Below are 25,151 nucleotides of genomic sequence, written 5' to 3' on the forward strand. Positions count from 1 at the left end.
AACACTTTTACTAATAAACAAATTTTATTACGGTATCACGCTATGTCAGCCTTTTCTCTTTTGGGTCATACTATGGAAAGTGAATAGTCTGATATCTGAAACAAAGATAAAGTGAAAAATTTCCCCTGGAATCTTGGAATTGGCAGTCACAGTTACATGCTTGATTTACTTATCGTTGTGGTAAGCAGTTAGGATTTAACGGTGGAGGACCTTTCTATCTGCTATACAGATTCACTGGATAAGTTTGGATACCTTTTCACACACTCGGAGAACTTTCTGTCATCCTGATTTTCCCTGAGATACATCCATTCATATGGACTTTGCACCTTCACTTGATCATTTCACATTGCACTAGTGTTTTGTGTGCATCATATTCTTTATAATCTGATTGTTATATTGATTTCTCACATCACATTGCAGCGCAGCTTTTACCACTATTACTTACATATTCTTCATACTTTTGGTAAAAAAATCGCAATAAGCGTTTATTGATCGGTTTGCGCAAAAGTTATAGCGTCTACAAAATGGACTGTTTTATGGCATTTTTATAAAAAAGATTTTTACTAGTAATTGTCATTTTTACAGCGATCAGTGCATTAAAAATGCACTGATTACTGTAATGACACTGGCAGTGAAGAGGTTAACCACTAGGTGGCACTGTAGTGGTGAAGTGTTCCCTAGGAAGTTATTCTTATTGTAGGGGGCGTGGCTACACGTGACACGTCACTGATCGCTGTTCCTGATGACAGGGAACGCGATCATTGACAGTGTAACTAGGCAGAACGGGGAGATGTTGTGTTTTACACACAACATCTCCCCGTTCTTGAGCTCTGTGACCCCGACGGCGCTCGGGTCCCACGGGTGCGGTCACGGAGCTCGCGGCAGGGTCGCGAGCGCGACCACACGGCTGCAATTAAAGGTGACATACCTGTACGCCCTTTTTCCTGTCCGTGCCATTTTTGCCGACGTATATCAGTGTGGGCTGATCAGCAAGTGGTTAAAGCAATGTTTACATCCATGTCCCTGCAATCCTTCTTTCCAACCTTTTTCTGGGCTTTCTGACAGCAAGCTTCTGTTGCAGCTTTGTAAGGCCACCACTTGGTGTTTTTGGTTTATACTTTCTCCAAGTTTTACCAGTTTGATGCACAGGCCTCTACAAATGCAGGTTTCAGCCACAGAGTCCTGAGTTGGATCCTTTGACCCTCATTTCTTGTTGGGCCTATTAACACTGTCCTGTTTGAACTGTTGTTCGTCCTTCTGTTGGCGACATCACAAGGTCTATCAATATCCAGTCTCTTGTACTGTACAATGAAGATAAACAGGATTTTGCCTTACCTGTAAATTGCATATCTTGAAGCAGTGGTTGACAAATTTGCTTGGAATCTAGGAGCCAGCTAAAAAAGTTAGGAGCCAGAAAACGCGCCCCGTCCCGACGAGCTTGCGCGCAGAAGCGAACACATACGTGAGCAGCGCCCGCATATGTAAACGGTGTTCAAACCACACATGTGAGGTATTGCCGCGATTGGTAGAATGAGAACCATAATTCTAGCACTAGACCTCCTCTGTAACTCAAAACATGCAACCTGTAGAATTTTTTAAACAACGCCTATGGAGATTTTAAAGGGTAAAAGTTTGTCGCCATTCCACGAGCGGACGTAATTTTGAAGCGTGACGTGTTGGGTATCAATTTACTCGGCGTAACATTATCTTTCATAATATTAACAAAAATGGGGATAACTTTACTGTTTTTTATTTTTTAATTAAAAAAAGTGTAATTTTTTCCCAAAAAAGTGCGCTTGTAAGACCGCTGCGCAAATACGGCGTGACAGAAAGTATTGCAACGATCGCCATTTTATTCTGTAGGGTGTTAGGATAAAAAATATATATAATGTCTGGGGGTTCTAATTAGAGGGAAGGAGATGGCAGTGAAAATAGTGAAAAATTACATTAGAATTGCTTTTTAACTTGTAATGCTTAACTTGTAATACCAACGGCCACCACCAGATGGCGCCAGCTTACACATCTGGTGGTAATAACTTGTGATACCAATGGCTCACCACCAGATGGCGCCAGCTTTTTGCCCCCCCTTCCAAGCCAAGTCGCCAGGACCCTATATCTAGTCGCCATGGCGACCAGGATTTGTCGAGCCTTGTCTTGAAGTATAGTACAGGACACAGACCACCCTCCCCTCTGTTCCTGTATTACTTTGCATTGCTCGCTAAGATCTTGCAGAGTGGTATTAGGAGTATGCCTAGGGGGCATGCCCAGTAAAGTTTCCAGCGTCTTAGGGTCAATGAAAATCCAGCTTTTTGTCCTGTAAAATAAATCCACTTACCCCCCCACACTGCTCGGAGTTGGACTTTTAAATTGGGTGGTATATGAGATGATCTTCCCTCTCGGGAAAGCTTTACCAGCTTCCCCAAAGAGGTTCGGATCGGTGATGTGTTCTCCGTTAGTTGATGAGTATTCAGTCCACGCTTCACTTAGCATGTGACGAAAGTCAGCATTGTCCGCTAGATATGAGGAAAAGCGCCATGTGGGCGAGGGGGATGAGAGTTTAGCATGTGCCATGTGTATAACAATAGGACTGTGATCTCACATTCTGGCATCCGTGATTTCCGAATCGTACAAAGTAGTCGTTAATGCAGGGGAGGCATGAGTTGGACTTTAACATAATGCATAAGAACATGGTAAATGGAATGGATTATGTGGAGAATAGGAGAGCCAGTATAACCAGATTAATGTGAATGAAAAGAAATTGATATTGTGTGTGTGTGTGTGTGTGTGTGTGTGTGTGTGTGTGTACAGATAGATCTATGCAGAATACTGTGAATAAACTGAACTCCAGGCACATATAAACAAAACCTAGCAATAAATGTAGTATTGTATTTTATCTCGCTTCTTTTTTGGTTATGGGAAAGGAAGTGAAGGTAAATCTCCCCAATGGGACACAGATGGCAAACAAAATGCTTTATCCAAAATGGGGGGGGGGGGGGGGAGTTTTGTCTATAGATATACTAATATATGCATTTTAATGGTGTGTTCATCGGTTTGCCTGAAGTTCAGTTTTAGAGCTCAACTGACAACTGCTTTCATTTAGGATGATGCTCCTATAGCTAAACTCCAGGCAAACCGATAAATACACTACATGGATAAAATACATATAAGAGGGTTATTTTTCCTACCAAAGGGTGAGCCTTTCTGTGCTGTTCTGTAGTGTTTCTTCTTCCCCTTTTTTACCAACATGACATACAACCCTGCTGCAGTACTTTGATTTACCAATAGCAAAGCTGTACAGGGTAATCCATCCAAAACCAAAGACATTGCAAATAAACACTGTTGGCATGATAAATCCCAAGAGGAGACGAGACGGCAAAGTTTTCCATGTACCTAGTAAATGTTCCTAAAAATATACACTGCTCTGCCAAACAGGACAGCCCTGTCTAGCAGGGCATAAAACCTGTTGTTTCTACGATGCAGTTAAATAACACTTACAGATTGTGTCCTAACCCCCTCCTTTATAACTGGACACTAAAAGGGGAAGCCACATACTGATGGTCTCATCTCTCTGACATTCTGCTCTCTATTCCTGTAAGCATTTTGCTTGATAGCCCATAAACACTACAGCCCAACTGATTAGCTTCCAGTGCTGCCCCTTCCTCTCCCAGTCTGAGCTGTGTTGTATTGGAGACTGAAAGAGACTAATACCAGGTCAGAATCGGGATTTTGGTTACTGCCACTGGCAAGACCAGCACGGCGGGTGCCGCTGCATATAGGGGAGAGATCGCATAATGTTCACTGATCTCCTGTTCCTGCGAATGACCCAGAAGCGACTTGTAAATTGGCACTTCCAGATCCTAGTGTCACTGGCTGGGGCAGTAGAAAATGGCAGTGCGACTGGAAGACAGGCGAGACATCAGGGGTCTTTTTAGAACCCTGATGTCTCATTAACCACTTCCTGCCCACCGTATAGTAAAGTGACGGTTGAGTGGTGCTGCGCTTGTCCTGGGATGACTTCATATGATGGCGCCCAGTTAAGCCACGATCGCGATCAGCAGTGCCCTGATTACAATACAGCCCCAACAGTGCCCATGAATGACACCAGCCTGTGCCCATCAGTTATGCCCATAAGTGCCACCTATCATTGCCCATAAGTGCTATCTATCAGTGCTCATCAGTATTGCCTATTGGTGGCCATCAGTGCTCATCGGTGCTGCATATTGGGTGCCATCATCTGTGCCGCCTTATCAATGCAGCCTATCGGTGCACATCAGTGAAGGAGAACATTTATTTATTTATTTATTTATTTATTTATTTATTCATTCAAAATTTGTGGTCTTATTTTTTGCTTAAAAATGATTAAGAAAGAAAGCTCTATTTGCGTGCAAGAAAATGATAAAAAATGTATTTGGGTACAGTGTAGCATGATGGCGCAATTGTCATTCAAAGTATGACAGCACTGAAAGCTGAAAATTGGCCTGGGCAGGAAGGGGGTAAATGTGGCCAGTGATTAAACAAAACTTGTTGCATGTAAAAAAAAAAAAAAAAGCTACAATATACTCCCACAAATGGGGGCCATTGTTTGCAACCGAGATTTATTAATTTGCACACAAAAAAGTATTTTTCCTAACAAATTCATTCAAGACCCAGTGCTGGGACAAGGCCATTTGGTACCCAGGGCAAAGATGGCAAAAGAGCCATGTCATAAATTCAGACATCTGTGAATGAAGCAAATACAAGTTCTGTCTTCCACTGCGGCAGACAAACTTTTGTAGTACTCAGTGTTGATAAATGCAGTCCATTCACTCTTTCTCCAGCTTTGTAACAGCCTGTATGGAGGTACAGGCAGAAAGCTGAAGGGAGAGTGTGCCCGAAGCCTGATGTTGCACCAGCGATTTACTGATCGCAGGTGCAGTGCTTCTCTACAAAAATTATAAATGCGCATTTTTGTTTCTGTAAAAATATGTGCATTTTTTATAATTTTTTTTCCCAAAAGATGAACTTGGCCTTTTTAAACGTGTGCAAAAAAGGCACAAATGGCCCTGGCAGCAAAAGGGTTAAATACATTTATTGATGCATCAATGAACACGAGCTACATTAATTTGTGTCTTTTTCTATCGGCCTGGAACTCGGCTTTAACCATCCTATAGCATTGCATAAAGAGTAGTGTAACAGCGGTGGGGGAAATCTATGCAGTGTACAGATCTGCAGCATTGGGAATATTGCTGGTCTCTGCTGAGAAGAGGAGGCGCCGTTTTCCATGTGTTAGTCTAATTTATTGCCACAATAGTCATTTCAGCCTTTACAGTCGCTAAAAGGAAATTGACTTCTTTTTATTTAACGCAATAGTACGACAAAAGGTCATTTCTCACAATTTTATGTAAAATTTTTCTTTTTCAGATTGCTACTACTGTTCTTAACGATGATGACAGCTGCTATGAAGGATTTCTCAGCAAGTAATAATAAATATTTTTTTGCTTATACATTTTACTTACTTTGAAAATTGGGCTTCTGTTGTTCAGCTAATCTGAAAAGTATAACTGTTGATCCTATTGGATTCAATTATTTAAATTAAAGGGATTGTAAAGGTAAACAATTTTTTTCCCTAAATAGCTTCCTTTACCTCAGTGCAGTCCTCCTTCACTTACCTCATCCTTCCATTTTGCTTTTAAATGTCCTTATTTCTTCTGAGAAATCCTCACTTCCTGTTCTTCTGTCTGTAACTACACACAGTAATGCGTGGCTTTTTACCTGGTGTGGAGAAAGCCTCTTGAGGGGGCGAGCAGGAGTGTCAGGATGCCCACTAACACACAGCTCCTTTCTCTATCTGCAAAGTAGAGAGTGTCCTGACCCTCCTGGTCGCCCCCTCAAGAGGCTTTCTCCACACCAGGGAGAAATCCTCGCATTACGGTGTGTAGTTACAGACAGAAGAACAGGAAGTGAGGATTTCTCAGAAGAAATAAGGACATTTAAAAGCAAAATGGAAGGATGAGGTAAGTGAAGGAGGATTGCACTAAGGTAAAGGAAGCTATTTAGGGAAACATTTTTTACCTTTACAACCCCTTTAAGATTAGAATATGACATTAAGTTGATTGACAGATCCAGCAGTTTTTCTTTTAGTTTCCAAAAATGATTCCCCACTAATCTTCAAATTAGCAGCAAGCATTTTTGAAATCTATTTAACTTTTTTTTTTTTTGTAATGTAAATGGCATCTGGTTACTTCCAGTTAACATTGTTCTGTTTAGCTTCCTTTTTAGTAGCACTGTTTTAGAATCTAATTTTAGTGATTCAGTGACACTGTGGGGTTGATTTACTAAAATTGGAGAGTGCAAAATCTGGTGCAGTAGTGCATGGGAGCCAATCGGCTTCTAACGTTTATTTTATTTATTATTTTCACTAATTTATCATAATTGGCATTTGTAGTTTATGGATGGGAAACGTGTCAGTACTAATGGTATCAATTCAGAGTAATGCCCTGTACACACGATCGGTTCATCCGATGAAAACGGTCTGATGTATTTTTTCATCAGATATCCGATGAAGCTGACTTTCATCAGTCTTGCCTACACACCATCAGTTAAAAAAACGATGGTGTCAGAACGCGGTGACGTAAAACACGACGACGTGCTGAGATAAATGAAGTTCAATGCTTCCGAGCATGCGTCAACTTGATTCTGAGCATGCGTGGATTTTTAACTGATGGACGTGCCCACAGACGATCGTTTTTTTTACCATCAGATAATTTTAAAACAAGTTCCTAGTTTTTTCACGGATGGATAAAAAAACAATGGGGCCCACACACGATCGGTTCGTCTGATGAAAACGGTCCATCAGACCGTGTTCATCAGAGGAACCGATCGTGTGTACGCAGCATTACTCATCTAGCGCGGCACAATTTATTTATTATTTTTCATTGGTTTAAAATAGTTAATAAATATAAAATTAAAATATAAAAAAAAACAAAAAATTCGGTAGCTCGCAAGATTTTCTAACGTCCACTTGTTTAATTTAAGCTTTGACAAAATAATCTGGAAGCTGGTTGGTTTCTATGCACAGCTGCAGCAGATTTTACACTCTCCAGTGTTGGTAGATCAACCCCGGAATCTGCAGTTACCCGCTGCTATATTTGTTTTAAAGTGATTGTAAAGCTTAACATATTTTCTTTTTTTTTTTTTTTTTTTTTTTTTTTTACGACAAACCTATCATACTTTACCTGCTCGGTGCAATCGTTTTGCACAGAGCAGCACCCATCCTACTCTTCTAGGGTCCCCAGCAAACGATGAAGGATCTCCCAAGCAGGGACACCAACAGCAATAAAAAAAGCAATTTCTAAACTTTCTCTACTCAATGAAAAACTTTTAGCTAGAGTTTTAAACAAAATACAGTCACCTTGCTCATTCAGGTCATAGTGACATTGTCTGTATAAAGCCCACCCCCGAATCTCTTATAATGGCTTGATCTTGCAGTCCTCCAAGACGGGACAACATGTGACTTCCAGGATTCTGGTTTAGCGGCTAGTTGCTAGACCTAAGCACTATCGCATGACAGAATGGGCTACATCACCACTCAAAGCTCTAAGGCTGGCCATACATTTATACAATTTTCCTTTTAGGTTTGCCCTTTAACCACTTGCCGCCCGCCAATGACATATTGACGGCGGCAAAGTGGTTGTAGAATCCTGACCGGACGTCATATGACGTCCTCAGGATTCTGAGCCGCTGCGCGCCCCCGGGGGCGCGCATCGCGGCGATCGTTGTTGCGGGGTGTCAGTCTGACACCCCGCAACACCGATCTCGGTAAAGAGTCTCTCACGGAGACTCTTTACCACGTGATCAGCCGTGTCGAATCACGGCTGATCACGATTTAAACAGGAAGAGCCGTCGATGGCTCTTCCTCACTCGCGTCTGACAGACGCGAGTAGAGGAGAGCCTATCGGCGGCTCTCCTGACAGGGGGGGTTCGCGCTGATCGTTTATCAGCGCAGCCCCCCCTCGGATCGCCACATGGACCACCAGGGATGCCCACCCTGGACCACCAGGGAAGGGCATATAAAAAAAAAAAGGCTGTAAAAAAAAAAAAAAAGCATTAAAAAAAAAATGCCAATCAGTGCCCACAAATGGGCACTGACTGGCAACTTAGGTAAATCAGTGCCGCCACATTGTCCATCAGTGCCACCCTACAGTGCCCATCCATGCCCATCTGTGCCACCCATGAGTGCCCAGTGCTGCCTATGTGTGCCCATCAGTGCCGCCTACAAGCGCCGCCAATCAGTGCCACCTCATCTGTGCCCGTCAGTACTACCTCATCGATGTCCATCAGTGCCATCTCATCGGTGCCCATCAGTGCCGCCATATCAGTGCCCGTAATTGAAAGAGAAAACGTACTTATTTACAAAAAAAATAACAGAAAAAAATAAAAACATATTTTTTTTCAAAATTTTCGGTCTTTTTTTAGTTGTTGCGCAAAAAAAAAAAATCGCAGAGGTGATCAAATACCACCAAAAGAAAGCTCTATTTGTGGGAAAAAAAGGACGCCAATTTTGTTTGGGTACAGTGTAGCATGACCACGCAATTGCCATTCAAAGTGCGACAGTGCTGAAAGCTGAAAATTGGCTTGGGCGGGAAGGTGTATACGTGCCCTGTATGGAAGTGGTTAAATGTGTAGTGCCTGCCTGATTGTATTGTATTCCTATCAGCGCAAATACAGGAGTCTTTGAGTGGTTATGGTCAGAGACAGAGTCCATGTTTGAAAACCATGCGGCTTCTTTTGTTTATCTTCCAGGTACAGGGGACATAAAAAAACATGCACCCTGTCTCTGCTCAGACACGCCCATAGGACTCCTTTAACCATTATTTATTGGTTGTTTGTATTAACTCATCCTGTTGGAAGGATTTCATGTTGGGTAATTTCCTGTGTGGAGGTCATATCTTGTGATGTCACTTCCCATGGAAGAAGCGATTGGCTGCTGGAGCCATCATTTCCTGTTTGTCAATGCTTTTGTGATTTATGAATAAAAAGCCAAGCACACTGGTCGCTGGGCAGTCATGCTGATGGAGCTGAGAACGTAAGCTATGGTGATGTCTGTTTACTTGGGGATATATGGGAAATATAATGATAGGTAAGATGCATTATATCATTAGATGAAATGTGTGCTTATTAGCACAGGAGATATGGTCACATAATGCATATGGGAAAACCCTCTGGGTGCTTAACCACTTCAGCCCCGGAAGGTTCACTCCCTTTTTGTACAGGCCTTTTTTTTGCAATACGGCACTGCGTTACTTTGTGTGACGATGTACCCAAATTTGATTGTCTTTTTTTTGCCCACAGATAGAGCTTTCTTTTGGTGGTATTTGGTCACCACCTGTTGTTTTTTTTGTTTTTTTTGTTTGTTTTTTTGGACTACAAGACTGACAATTTAAAAAAAAAAATGTTACTTTCTGCTATAAAACATATCCAATAAAGTTTTATAGCTTCTACAAAATATGGGATATTTTTAGGGAATTTCATATATTTTTTTTTTCTAGGAATGGCGGCGGTCAGGGATTTTTTAGCGGGATTGCGGCAGACAGATCAGATGCCTAACTGACACTTTTGACACATATTTTCTGGGGAATAGTGACACCAATACAGTGCACTGGCAGAGAAGGGGTTATCAACAGGGGCAATAAAAGGGTTTCGTGTGTCCCTAGGGGGTGCTTTCTAACTGTGGGAGGGGGTGGGCTTTGACTGGGGAAAGAAAGAGATCAGTCTTCCTGCTTAGCAGAAACTCAAGATCTCTCTTTCCCTGTCGCAGAATGGCGTTCTGCCTTGTTTACATAGGCAGAATGCGGTTTGACCTTTCCTGTGAACGATTGGCGGGTACCGGCAGCCATCGTGACCGCCGGACCTACTAATTCGCTCCCTCTGTGTCCAATCACAGCAGGAGAGGTTTGCTGGCAGCATGCGCGCATGCCCCAGACCTCATGCACAAAACTATGTACAGGTATGTGATTTTGTGCAGCCGGCCGCCCTGCTGAAGTACATCTGCGCGGGGCAGTCCAGAAGCGGTTAGACAACGGAATTTAGCCTTTCCACCTCCTTTCTCTTCTCCTTCTTAGTTCTCCACTCCCAATATCATTCCTCCTATTTTCTCATATACCTCCATAAATATGCAAGGGGGGCAAACCCACATAGTGCAGTATCATTTATTAAAAGTAATAAATTAAAACGCATAATGATCACATTAAGTAAATGTCAAAAAACGCATTTAAGACCCGGAAACGCCACCACTGAGATGTGCGTTCCACAGGTTGGAAATTACATCACTGGACGTCCTGCCCAATGTACGTTTCGCCCAGCCAATCAGGGTTCTTCAGGAGACTTTTTATTTTGGCACAGGTTTTGATGTCCTACTGTTGCACATAGTTACCCTCACATATTTGGAGGTGCACTGCTGTATATCAGGAGAAATTCAAGACAAATGTTCTCGTTCATATTCCTAATGTATGTTTTGTGTTTTCTGAACAGTGCCATCAGCTCCCATTTGCAAACATGTGGCTGCTCTGTGGTGGTGGGAAGCAGCGCAGAAAAAGTGAATAAGGTAATTTGACTGCGTGGCTTAAACGATTGAATAAAATTAATTCATGTACGATGCATGCAAGAAAATAGATTCATATGTGCTGTTAACATGAAGGTGGGAGGAGTGCATAGAGGTGAAGGACGGTGGAGTTAAGTTTCATTAAAAAAAAAAAGTATGAATTTTTACAATTGGGCTACAATTTTAAGTGTTATCAGTTGCAAGTACCACATTTTCTAGTTGTTTGGGAATAAAAAGAAGACGGCTTGAATTGCACACATCATTTTTGTTTGTGGGGTTTACATAAAATAGGGTTGTTTATTTAGAAAATCGCCTTCTTCTTGTGTTTATACAGTATTATTTTGTGACTTTTTAACCACTTTTTATTTTTTTGTTAGAAAATTACTTGGAACCCCCAAACATTATATATTTTCTGAAGGTTATTTCTGGAGAATAAAATAATGGCTGTTGTAGTTTTTTATGGCACACAATATTTGTGCAGAGGTTTATCAAATGCTAATTTTTAGGAAAAAATAATTTTGAATGAATTTCATTGCACAAAAACACAATAGAATACACAATTTTTGGGTAAAATATAAAATATGTTACACAGAATAAATAGAAACCTTCACACTTCAAAATTGTGCATGTCTATGGAATGGAAGCAAACTATGATACAATGAATTATCCCTTCCATACCTTGTAGAAGTGATTGTGTGGCTGTAGAGCTGCTCTAATCACCTCTACAGGAAAGCAAAACGCCGGCTGAAAAAAAAAAATGATACCCTGATAAAACTGCGGCCATGATTCTAGTATCACCGCTACCCGACAAGGTGTATATATGCGTATGGTGGTCGGGAAGCGGTTACTTGCATAAATCCATGGTTACGTGATGCGCTGGGTTCCCAAGTCTTCTTTACTGCAAAGAAGGATAGTCCTGGTTCTGTGAACCAGGTCACTGCCTGAGTTATGGAGACTAGCCTATTGGCTGTCTATACATTGATTTCAGACTTCAGATTAGTGCAGTGGAGTAATGAGAAACACAGACAGCAGAATGAGATGGGAGGGATGGCAGGTCATTATGGCTAGAGAAAGACTTTAAAAAATCTTGTGCCTTTGCAACCACTTTATTCTTATTGCATTATATGCATTAAAAAAAAAAACCTGTGTGCATCAGCCTCCCTAATACTTACCTGAGCCCCATCTGGATCCAGTGATGTGCATGAGAACCTAGGTCGTCGGGGACTCTCCCTCCTGATTGGCTGAGACATGGCAGCGACGTCAATGGCTCCTGCTGCTGTCAATCCAATCTGTTTGCAGCCAATGAGGAAGGGAAGAGGCGGAACCTCGGCTCCGTGTCTGAATGGACACGCGGAGCTGTGTCTTGGCACAGGTGCCCCCATAGCAAGCGGCTTGCTATGGGGAAACTTAACAGGAGGGAGGGGCCAGGAGTGCTGACATGGGACCCGAGAAGAGGGGGATCCAAGCTTCTCTGTGCAAAACCATTACACAGAGCAGTTAAGTATAACGTGTTTGTTATTTTAAAAGAAAAAAATACTAGACTTTAGTATCACCTTAAAGTTCTGGGAATTGGTTCATCTATCTACACATATAAACGCATGCAGGCTTTGGCACTTTCTGAGTTGCTGACCTGCAACAAGCATGCAGATCAGGAAGTCCTTATTTGCATGTTTTTTTTTAGAGGCTTAGTTTTAGGGTACATCTTTCATAATGTGCTAGTATGCAATGCTAGCACACTATAATATTACCTTGCAGGAGGAATTATTATTATTATTATTATTTTTTTTTTCAAAAGTTTACTTCTACTTTTAGACAATTATGTTTGCAGTCTTTTTTTTCATACAAAAGCTGCTATCGGTGCTCCTGAAACAGAGTGGACCCCTGCTCTCAAACTGAATTCCAAGACCCAGAGAAACCTCTGGTACAATCTGTTGAAGTGGCAGGTCCATGGTCCCAACTGCTCCCTCCCTTCCCTGCAGAGCTTGTGGCAGGCATTGACCTTTTGTATTTTTATTATTATCTTTAGGAAACTGTTTCTGACTGCCTGCAGTGCTTGCCATGTAAGTAAGGCTGCATTCACACTATAGTGGTTTGTGAGCACACAAAAAACACTTGTGCTTGATGTGCCACTCATTGTTAATAGCACTCCAAATGCGACAAGCATATGTGTATTGTTGCATGAGACAATATGCAACAAGTGCAGAAAAACGTGCAAAGCTTGATGCTCAGAAAGATGTATGAGCTACTTTGCCGCACAGAGGGCAGCCCATTGATATGATTGGGCTGTCTGTCATGCTACATTAATAAATGTGCACAAAAAAGTGCCTGTCATGTGTCATAGTGATGCTTGAACTCTGATCCTTACCTTTTAAAAAAGATAACATGACCAGGACCTGGGACGTGTCCAGCACCAAAGGCAGTATGGAGCAGCATTTTCTTTAGGAAGGAATTCTACGATCTATGATCCCCAGTTATAAAGCCAATTCTATTTTTCTAATATTTCACTTAAGTGCCTATTTAAGAAATGTATATGATTTTCTTTCATGTTGGTTGAATGAAACTGAATTTTATAGATGCTACAAAACCAGGTTGCATGCTTGGCTCAGGGACATTAAATAATCATTTGTGGGACCATTATCCTGAACTGAGGAAAAATCCCTTTCTTTTTGGAATTGATAGAAGCGAGACTCGTAGAGTCTTACTGTGTTAAGAAGACTCTTCTGTGCTTTCCACTGGGTAAATGGAAAATTCCTGGTATCTTTTGACCCACCTTATTGTAACATTTTGGGTTGTACCTTCTTGTTGATCCCCAAGGCATACTCCATTGTTTCCATGCACTGCACTGATTATTGCTAATGAGCGTGAAAGAGCTGTATGCAGTTTGGAATAAATGTCTCTATAATATAAGGCTATCTCTAAGCTATTAACCAGCAGTTCTGCATGCAGTTGGCATAAAGGAAAAAATTGCATGGCTGCACCCTCTATCCAAAAATTAGAAATTTACTTTTTTTTTTTTTTTAAGCACAACTAAACCCACCTACCCTTGACAGCCAAGGAAGCTGTCATCTTAGACCCTGTTTCTGCGGTTGCATTGTGCTGCAAATGTGATTTGTATAGACACCATCCATTTATTGGCTTAACAGTTTGAGCGCACAAGCAACTGTGAGGGTTATCATTCACATCATGCCCCAATTGTAACTGTTTGGACATTTTATGGATTTAGTTAGTTCCACTTTAGGAGAGCTGTACTATGTTTTGCTATGATGGTACCAAATAAAAAGATCTATGCAACCTTGGGCTGCTTTCACGCAGCACAGGTTGTCACACTGCAGTGCTTCTAAAATGTACAGTGTGTTTTAAAAAACACATAGTGCATTTTAAATGTTGTTGCATTACAGCGCATTGGTAAATAGCTGGTTGTTAAGGTTGCCATAGGGTACCGGCTCCTTTACTATCAGCGGTTTGGTTATTAAGGCGCTGGAACCCACCGGCATCCCTAACAACCAGTGATGATGTCTCCTCATTGGCCAGCATGCTCCAGCTTTTCTTGTGCAGGAGCAATGCTGCCATAAGGAAAGGAGGTAGAGAGATGGCGAAATAGCCAACACCATCAGATATAATAGGAGGAGAGGAGGGTGGCCGGACGTGAGGAGCTAGAGGGATAATAAAGATTACAGAACTCCCGCACTACCTTGATAGGTAAAAAATGCCCCCTGCATTCCCCCCTATCTGCTGGTTTTAAGGAAGCTGGCATGTGCTGGTTGTTAAAGGAGTTGTAAAGTCAGAAGTTTTGTTTTATCTTGATGCATTCTAGGCATTAAGATAAGAAGCCTTCTGTGTGCAGCAGCCCCCCTAATACTTGCCTGAGCCTCGTCTGTGTCCAGCGATGTCACACGAGTGTCTCGGCCATCTGGACTCTCCCTCCAGATTGGCACAGACACAACAGTGGTGCTATTGGCTCATGCTGCTGTCAATCAAAGTCAGTTAGCCAATCGGGAGAGAGAAAAAGGATTTCTCATATCCTTTTAACATCACAATTTTCCATCAAAAATTATTTGTTCACCGCATGGGGCAATGGACTGGGTTCCCTGCATTTACTGCCCGGCGTCTGGGAGACTGCCGATCCCCGCCTGCTATGGTGGTGGCTCGGGGCCTCCCTGCCCATGGGAGCTCCGCCTTTGGGTTGCACTCCTTCCTGTTTGCACCCCAGCCTAGGGCACAGAGTGGCAGGCTACACACACGCTGGTGATGGGATGACGTAGGACGCGGCCCTGCGCCGCGCACCACTCCGTCGGAACTCTGAAGCAGATGGTTGCAGCCCCTTTTGGTGCAATGATCTGCCTTATCGGCCACAGCTGAGTTGAGCTGCTTATTGCAGCCTGTTGTCAGCTGGTTGTATTGGCCTTACAGGCTATTTTAACTTCCTGTCGGCACCAGCACTCACATTGCTGGTGTCTAGATGACAGGACAAACAGACTTGAGATCACTCCTCCACATGGTGATCTCTATTTACTTTATTACTGCGCCATCAAGCCCCTTGATTAGAGTACTATATGCCCACTATTATGTTTCTGTCTTTTTGTCTCCTTATAGACAAGAGTGAAAAGTCTCAAAGGATTTAAAGGGAAATAATACTGATGTGCTTTTGTCCCACTGGAAAGGTGAATTCTTGCAGGGCAGAAGCCCATCAGTGAGAAAAGGGCAGAGGGCTGTGCACCATCTTACCTGGCATATTTCTGTACCCTGGAGTCACAAGGGTTTTCAATCAGCCAGACAGACAGGCTGTGTGAATGTAACCGCACATTCAAGCAGTAACATGCATACATGATGGATGAATGGCTGCCCATCCAACCCCTAACAGATGCAGTTGCTCGGAAGTGCAATTGCAGGCGTACAGCCGCAGCACCTTTCATGTCATTGATTAGTAAAAGCTGCTCCTCCTGGCTGTTTGCAGAAATGTGTGACTACTAGGTACAGAAATCAGGTTCATTCTGGTGGTATACAGCTCTCTACGCAGCAAAATTGTTTAAATGGGGTGCAGCAATGTGGTGTTTCCACTGTTGCTTGCTGTTGGAGTTGTCTGCTCTTTGATAGAAAAATTGATGTAGCTGAATAGAGCTGTTCTGTTCTGTAGTGAGCACGAGTTCATGTAAATAACATTTCTTGTGACAACATTGCTTGTAAAGTCGTATACCAGCAGCGCAGCACTTGATCTCTGCGAAATGTTCCCTTTATAAGAAACGATTTACAAGTGTTCTCACAAAAGAGTGATTTATTTGTCATAGCAATCAATGCTACACAAGCTGAGGTCTGCTAGACGGGCGAAATGACTCTTCTTGACAACTGTATTTTAGAAATGGTTCCAATAAATGATAGCGGTTTGGAGCAGCACCCACTCAAATAGGGACATGACAGGCTAGACTTTACTTAAACTTCAATTACACCTTTTGTTGTAGGTTTTTGTTATTGTTTTCTGGCACACTATGCGTCGGTTTATTGATATTCTTTGTGTTTTTTTTTATTTATTTTGGAACTAATAAGGCAGGGATCCTCAAACTACGGCCCCTCCACCTGTTGTAGAGCTACACATCCCATGAGGCATTGTAACACACTGACATTCACAGACATGACTAGGCATGATGGGAATTGTAGTTCCTGAACAACTGGAGGGTCGTAGTTTGAAGACCCATGTAATAAGGCGTTCTAGTATAATTCTTTCGGGTAGATTTCACAGAAAGCAGTAGACGTTCAGTGCTAAAAACCAACAGTCAGGGGTGCAATAAACATATATACACATAATAACAACAATACATCCACCAAAAAAAATAAAATGTGAAGTCCACATTATTGATCAAATTAAAAATTAAAATTATTGATAAAAGTATGATACCAATAACCAAATGTAAAAAGCCCAGAAATCTGTGTCACTATATAGCCTTCAGCAACAAATGTGCCATCACACGTGAATCCTCCACACCACCGTGGTGAAAGTGGGAGCTTACCAAAAGAGTTGACAAATAGCGCTTGTAGTTGCATCATGCCTCCATATCAAACAACCATAGTTCAATCCTATCCAATGTCCTGTATACATAGAAAAGGAGAGACAAAATGCTTTTATTTTATTGGGATGCAGTCCTTGTTTTGCATGTGCCTCCTTTTCTTTGACTGACATATCAGCTGGAAGTTGTATAGAAGAAAATAAAAATATTCCACTGCATGGAACCAAGTTACTTTACCCATCTTGGTTAACATGCTGGTTGACTTCTAAATGTAACTAATACAGTAACTGCAGTCTATAATTTGTAAAACCTATTGTAATTTTTACAAACCCTGTCCCATAATTACTATTTTGTTTTAAAAAAAATTAAATAAAAAAATTTGTTATATTCTAAGAATGATGCAAAGGGATAATTATCTGTGAAACGTATCAAATAGTATAAAAGTTACCCATACAAAACCAGCTAGAGGAAAAAGTAAAGACGTTTTTAATGACCATAGGAAGCCCTGTTGAGCTTCTGGTCCCTTGTTTCAAGGTACCGTTATGTCAACTGATGCCTTTCGTTCCACTATAATAGAGGTGACCCTGTTACAAAATGCAGCTGTTCATGAAATCTTCACTACTAAGGCAGACATTCCAACTAAAAACCAGAGGCCTGGCAGGAAGGAGCATTGGGGACAGTAGTATCAGGTGTCACAGCGAATTCATTTACTGTACACAACATTTTTAGGGTGGGTTGCGGCCTGTTTGGGTAAGAGGGAGGATATCGGGGAAGTACCTTTCATGAAGTCTGGCTAATGTATCGGTGCAAATTTGTTCAGGGACATGGCTATGTGGATAGAGAAGGGCTGTAATAATGTCCTCTTGAAATTTTAGGAAAGTTGGGGATCTTTGTGTGCGCTTGGAAAAGATAACGCATGAATTGTACAGTGCCAGTTGAAACAAGACCAAAATAGTGATCTCCTGGTGGCCAAATGTGGCTGCATCAGCTGGTCGTTCATATCTAACACCCCCACCCCCATGAATAGGTTATATTCCTGTACATATTTTTGGCTTCTGGAAGGGACCTCGTCTTGTCGGAAGTACCACCAAGATGTCATCCTGTATTATGGAAAGGCTAGTACCTCTTTATTCCGCAAACTGGCTTTGTGGTGCCCAATCTCTGTGGCAAGCCCTTGCGGTTGGTCTGTGCTGTCCCACAGGCAACAGTCTTCTTCAGGTAGAGATAGCGAATTAGTGAGAGACTTGTGTAAAAATGACCTACATAGAGGCGGTCTGTCGCATATAGTGTGTGTGTGTGTGTGTGTGTGTGTGTGTGTGTGTGTGTGTGTGTGTGTGTGTGATATATATCTGTTTTATGTGTTTTTTGTTTTGTTTTTAATTTTGGGTTGATATTCTGTCTCTATCGTAAAAAATACACCTATGATAAAAAAAAATATATAGACCCTGCATTTCTTTGCAAGTGGGCAAATTTACAATGTCTGCAGGGGATCAAATAATAATTTCCCCCATTGTTTAAAGTGGAGGTTCACCCAAAAAAAATAGATTGAGGCTCATTTTGGGAAGCAGAATCGGGTGTTTTTTTTTTTAAATCGAAGCAGTACTTACCGTTTTAGAGATAGATCTTCTCCGCTGCTTCCGGGTATGGGCTGCGGGACTGGGCGTTCCTATTTGATTGACAGGCTTCCGACGGTCGCATACAGCGCGTCCCGATTTTCCGAACGTCGTTGCGCAGGCGCCGTATAGAGCCGCACCGACGTTCGGCTACTCGTGACGCGATGTATGCGACCGTCGGAAGCCTGATAGAAGCCTGTCAATCAAATAGGAACGCCCAGTCCCGAAGACCATACCCGGAAGCGGCGGAGAAGATCTATCTCTAAAACGGTAAGTACTGCTTCGATTTAAAAAAACACCCGATTCTGCTTCACAAAATGAGCCTCAATCTAATGTTAAAAATTGTTTTTCGGTTGAACTCCCGCTTTAAATGAAAAGTCTTCTCTGATTCGATGAGGAGGGAGGATGACATCACAATCCTCACCCCAGCCATTCAGAGGAAATCTTGCATTGATTCCTAAGATACAACGGTGCTTGGCTTTTCTTTTCATCTGTTCCACAATTGGTCATTATAAGCGTAATCCTTTTAAATGTATTTTCCTATGTTTTTGACCTAATTTTCGAATTGAAATAAGAAACAGCTAGAGGGTCTAAAACTGTTTTATAGCAGCCGTAAAACACTTTGCTTGAACAACTAGTGCAATGATAACTTGAGTGGAGTGTTTTTCTATTTAAAGCAGACCGAGTTCATTATTAAGGGTTGGGGGGTTTGTCTACTGATGCTTGGAGGAGATCCCCTTTCCATGTCTCAGCACAACTGAGATGAAGGTCAACAATTCTTGTTAATATCCTTTAAGGATTCTTGGTTGTATTTTTATAATTTTGTTTAATTTTGCAGTAACCTGGCATTAAGCTCATAATTAATATTCATGTCAAAACCTGACTTTGGTTACAGTGTGGTTCCCATCTGCAATAAAGCCCACCTTCTACCGTATTATTCTTTTTTTTCTTTTAATGAAGAGTTGTCATGTTTCATTTCATGAATATTACATAGTGTGTTTTGAAACATTACAGATATGCATATTTTGATATATTAAGTATTACCTTCCATTTTTATTCTGTCTTGCAGATGGTTCGGACGCTGTGCCTTTTTCTTTCTCCTGCAGAGCGCAAGTGCTCCAGGTTGTGCAGGTCTGAGTCATCGTTCAAGTATGAATCTGGCTTGTTTGTGCAAGGCCTGCTGAAGGTCAGTACATAAAGGGATAACTGTTTCAAAGGGGCATGAGTTGTGCTGGTGTCATTCATTGATCTCTCACTTCTGCTGGCTTTTCATCTGCTGATAGCTCAAAAGTTCTATTTCAGAGACACAACCTATATTATATTCCTGTTTTACAGAGTTGCTATGTTATTTTAAGAGGTCACTAGATCCATGTTTATAGGATTTAGAATTTTTTTATTTATTTTTCCAGTATTATATGAAAGGGGCTGTCCTTCCTTAACTGAGATGTCAAGTACAGTTGGATGACAGCAAATTTAATTGTTTACTTGTTTGTTATTGCTGCGGAATTGCAGGTGGGGTGGCTATAACAAAGGGATCCGGCTCTTCCGTTTTTTTTTTTTCTCAATTTTCATTGGCTTTCACAAGAAAATAAAACCATTGCGGAAAAAATTCTGTTGCGGTATACATTTACTTGTGATTGCGTAACAAGTAATGTATAATGAGAGAATTGTTTGTAAGGTAATAGTTGCCAATAAAACACATAAGTATCATAATCGTACAATCGGCACCATGAAGACCATAAACATTTTCTTGTATCAGCATCCGTGTTGGTGTCATGCTATGTTCACTGAAACGCACCTTGGCCCAGATTCACATACCTTGGCACATAGTTATGGCGACGTAGCGAATATACGATACGCCGACGTAGCGCAGAGCGGCGAGCACAGTATTCACAAAGCACTTGCTCCCTAATCTACGCTGGGTTCCCTCGGCGTAACTCGTCGTAAGTGGCAGTGGGTGTGAGCCATGCTAATGAGGCGTGACCCCATGTAAATGATGGGCTGAGCGCCATCAAGATACGAATAACGAACGGCGCATGCGCCGTCCCATGGACGCTTCCCAGTGCGCATGCTTAGAAGGCACCCTGATGTGCAAATTCTGGCTCCTGGCTCAGTTTTCAAAGTCCTGTAATCTAGCAATGGAAAAAAACAAGCTCTTCATGCTCAACCCATGTGGTCCATGAAGGCTGTGACGAAGATTGATGTTGCGGCTGAGGCTCCTACAATCTGTAAATGAACAACTGTAAAATTGAAGCTGGCACTCGAACAGGGACTGCAATAATAACTTTCATTGTGAAAGTAAAAGACTTTGTGGATTTCTAATTTAGCAATGGAGAGGTCTTTACTCACCATGTCCAGCTCTTTGTCTTGTGAACCTTGCTATGTGGAGAATGCTGCCATCTTGGAGTCGAGTGCTTTCTATGGTGGATTTTTCCCCTAGGTCTTTGGGTCCTTTACTTACCAGCCTTTTTCCCTAGAACTGCAGTTCCAGTTGGTGGGGAGCAGGAAAAAGCACTTTTTGTTCAATGGTGGTTACACTAACTTCTCCACTGCATAAATGGAAACTGCAATGGGTTTCACACTGGATATAAGCAAAGGCAGACATTTTGAAGTGCAGCCTAAGTGACAAGTACAATGCATTTCACAATCAACAGGTATTTTATGTATGTGCTAATCTTTTATAACTCTAACCCAAATTTTTTAAAATTTGTGAGACTCTTGTCTATGGGTAATTGGACTCTTTGACCAGTTAACTTTAAAAGTCTTAGGCAGGCCATACATGGTTCAAATTGTGTATGGGCAGGCTGAATGTACCAAGTTGATCGATCAACTTGGGTACAACCAGCCTGCTAGGTTTTACCTGTGATTGCTAGTGGCTGCTATAGCCGCTAGCAATAGTCACTGTCTTCTCCCAGCAGGGACGGCTTCCCTTGCCCCCCTCCTGCCGTGAGAAGACACTGGCCCATCAGGAGGGATTCCTGCATCAACATCGACTGTGTTGATGGGGAATCAAGCAAATTTCTTTCCTGCAACCCATGTGTGCAGGAAATAAATTTGCTCCGGTTATGGCCTGCCTTTAAATACAGCCTTTTAATCTGGCCAGTAAAGCGAATGAGGCCTCATTATCACGTTTCGCTGACCTCATTTCACACAATTGTTGAGTTTGTTGTAGAGTTCTCTTTAAATGACTGTGCATGTGTATTATTAAGATTTTTGCTTCTATTTAGGATGCAACTGGAAGCTTTGTGCTTCCATTCCGTCAGGTGATGTACGCTCCTTACCCTGCCACTCACATTGACGTGGATGTAAACACAGTTAAGCAAATGCCCCCGTGTCATGAACATGCCTACAACCAGAGACGCTACATGAGAGCAGAGTTGGCGGCTCTGTGGAAGGCCACGTCAGATGAAGAAATGGTGGCAGATTCAATCATCCACACAGATGAAAGTTTCACTCCTAACTTGTAAGTAGAGCTGGTGTTTCAAGTCAATTTTCCTATTAATAATCATCTTCCTCCAGAATTTCCTTTTAATAGACAGAGTTCCTGCTGTGAAAACTCATATTGTCAAAAAAGCTACATCTCTTGTTGTCTAGAATACATTAGCTGAGTGACAACTTAAGTGTATGAAAGCTAATTTGGACATCTTGTCAGAGAGGGCTGGAAAATAGTATTAATAGAGGTATGAAAACTACAGTTAACTGCTCAGTTGAGCAGATGAATGGATGAGTGCGGCGGGGTTGCTGGCAGTAAGCGAGTGTCTTGTGAAATTCTAATTTGATTATCTGCACAGAACATCCGATTCCTCTGAGCTAAAGTTGTCACCTCACCACCTTAGCTTGAATAGCTGCTGGGAAAGGGTTAGATGATTTAAATGCTCATTTATTGCTTATAGTAGTTTAAATATAGAAAAACCGTAAAGGATTGAGCCCAGCAGATGCTATAAAATTAACACCGTTTGGCTCTCATAGAATGTTTTCTCTTGAAGCTTGACTGCACAAGGTCAAATTAAAAGCCTGGGACTAGTTCAGGCATTGGTTATGACAATTCCATTGCACAATAGGACTGATCATAAACTCAAGGTCAGTCAAAATGTTTTACAGTGTGCTGGAAAACATTTAACAGCCACATTCCGTTTTCCAAACAAATACTTACATTGTTCATATAGCACCCTAAACATTACACATATTGGTTTCATTGTCTTGCCAAGCGATGCCATTAAGAAGTAGGGAAAATGTCATTTTTGCAGATTCCTAGCTTTAAAAAAAAAAAAAAAATGCTAGGAATCCGCACTACTCTCAGAGCCGGTTCACACTGGGGCGACTTGCGATCCGACTTGATGTCGCCTCAAGTCGTCCCAAGTCGCGCTGTAGAGAAAAACAATGGAAGTGAATGGGAGCGTTGTTAATACACACAACTCAAGGCGATCCGACTTCAGAAAAGGTACTACTTCAATCCGACTTGTAGGCGATTTGTACCCATTGATTTCAATGGAAATCGCCTCAGAAGTCGGATCACTGTCTTAACTGAAGCGACTTTCCAGGAAGATAACATACATTTCTCAGGCAAATCTCTCCTGCCCCCCTCCCTCCCCCTCCCTCTCCCAGAGCTGATTGTTGTTTTATTGGCCACTGGAAAGTCTCCTGTCCTGGAGACGACTTCAAGTTGTGTTGTAAATCGCCCCAGATCGCCCTGTGGTTCATGTTCAAGTCGTGTCGGAGTCGCCTCTGAAAGTCGCGCTAGAAGTCGTGTCGCCCTAGTGTGAACCGACTCTGACAGTCAATACAGACACACTAGATGCTACATTCTCGTACTACAGCAATGTAGATTTTTTTTTTTTTTTTTATTATTCTTTCTTTACTTGGCGTTTCACTCTATCAAATCATAAGGTAGAAGAAGTTTCGCGGACGCCCCAATGTTTGAAAAAATTCTGGGGCACTCGGAGGAGAGAAATGTAGCTGTGTGTGGCTCACCAGGATCTGGGTTTGCAAAAAAATTGCCTAAAACTTTAGCCCACTACTGAGTGCAGGGATCACCTAGCTACTATTGGGGGATTTTGGTTCAGTACATTTTTACCAGCTCAAGTGCCAAATGTGAATGCAATGCATGTGTGTGGAGCACCCTCTTCTTAAAGCCTGTGTGTACAAGGCCTTGGCATGAAGCGAAGAGCCCCTTTTAAGACAGGATGTAAACATGTTTGAGGAGGTCATGGTTTTCCACTAAATGTCAGTCTGACTGATTGTACCCGGGAGGGATGCTATAAACTGTTATGCCGCGTACACACGATCGGTTCGTCTGATGAAAACGGTCTGATGGACCGTTTTCATCAGGCGAACCAATAGTGTGTGGGCCCCATCGTTTTTTTATCCATCGTGAAAAAACTTAGAACTTGTTTTAAAATTATCTGATGGTTAAAAAACGAGCGTCTGTGGGCACGTCCATCGGTTAAAAATCCATGCATGCTCAGAATCAAGTCGACGCATGCTCGGAAGCATTGCGAACTAAAGCGCCCAGAGGCGATTTAGTTCGCATGTGCCGCGCTATATAAGTTTTCATCCATTCATTCATTTTTCTCAGCACGTCATAGTGTTTTACGTCACCGCATTCTGACACGATCGTTTTTTTTAACTGATGGTGTGTAGGCACGACTGATGAAAGTCAGCTTTATTGGATATCTGATGAAAAAATCCATCGGTTTAGATTCCATCAGATATCCGATCGTGTGTACAGGGCATTAGAGGTTCAGGTACAGTGCATTCGGAAAGTATTCACAGCACTTCACTCTTTCCACATTTTTTGATACTACAGCCTTATTCCAAAATTGATTAAATTCATTATTTTCCTCAAAATTCTACAAACAATACCCCATAATGATGACGTGAAAGAAGTTTGTTTGAAATTTTTGCAAATTTATTACAAATGAAAAGAAAATCACATGTACGGACGTATTCACAGCCTTTGCCATGACACTCAAAATTGAGCCCAGGTGCATCCTGTTTCCATTGATAATCTTTGAGATGTTTCTACAACATTATTAGAGTTCTCCTGTGGTAAATTCAGTTGATTGGACATGGTTTGGAAAGGCACATGCCTGTCTATATAAGGTCCCACAGTTAACAGTGCATGTCGGAGCACAAACCAAGCCATAAAATCCAAGGAATTGTTTGTAGACCTCCTGAGACAGGATTGTATCTAGGCACAGATCTGAAGAAGGGTACAGAAAAATGTCAGCAGCATTGAAGGTCCCAATGAGTACAGTGGCCTCCATCATCTGTAAATAGAAAAAGCTTGGGACCACCAGAACTCTTCCTTGAGCGGGCCGCCCAGCCAAACTGAGCGATCAGGGGAGAAGGGCCTTAGTCAGGGACAAGACCAAGAACCCAATGGTCACTCTGACCGAGCTTCTGCGTTTCTCTGTGGAGAGAGAAGAACCTTTCAGAAGAACAGTCATCTATGCAGAACAACCAATCGGGCCTGTATGGTAGAGTGGCCAGGCGGAAGCCACTCCTCAGTAAAAGGGACGTGACAGCCATAAGGCACCTGTTTTCAATGTATTAGTTATTTTCTTAAATACAAAACATTTACATTTTATACAAGATTCTGTCACAATATATATCTATTCCTAGTCGTTTTTTTCAATGTACAGAATCTAATCAATACCTATAAACCACATTTATGATAAAAAAAATCTTTATCATAAATGTCTCCATATATTCTACTATCTTACCTTCTCATTCATTCTATCTTGCATTCATCCACCATCCGCCACACATACACATAAAAAAAAACAACCATACCCTCTCTATTCTCTCCCTTTCCATATACTCATTTCATAAGGCACCTGAAGCACTCTGACCATGAAAACCAAAATTCTCTGGTCTGATGAAACAAAGATTGAACTGTTTTTTGCCTGAATGGCAAAGGTCATGTCTGGAGGAAACCAGGCACCGCTCATCACCTGG

The 25,151-nt window shown here is 41.9% G+C and overlaps 1 protein-coding gene across 2 annotated transcripts in view; it reads left to right on the top strand.

Moving 5' to 3' along the window:
• Window positions 1-25,151, top strand: part of C9orf72 (C9orf72-SMCR8 complex subunit) — a 68,721-nt gene that overhangs the window by 34,990 nt on the left and 8,580 nt on the right. For both annotated transcript variants that reach the window (XM_040358585.1, XM_040358583.1), the window contains exons 4-7: window positions 5,401-5,456; window positions 10,510-10,582; window positions 19,261-19,377; window positions 21,419-21,654. In XM_040358585.1, coding sequence (XP_040214519.1) covers window positions 5,401-5,456; window positions 10,510-10,582; window positions 19,261-19,377; window positions 21,419-21,654 — 482 coding nt within the window. The remainder of the gene's footprint in view (window positions 1-5,400; window positions 5,457-10,509; window positions 10,583-19,260; window positions 19,378-21,418; window positions 21,655-25,151) is intronic.

This window comes from Rana temporaria, chromosome 1, assembly GCF_905171775.1.
Source record: "Rana temporaria chromosome 1, aRanTem1.1, whole genome shotgun sequence".
NCBI lineage: Eukaryota > Metazoa > Chordata > Amphibia > Anura > Ranidae > Rana > Rana temporaria.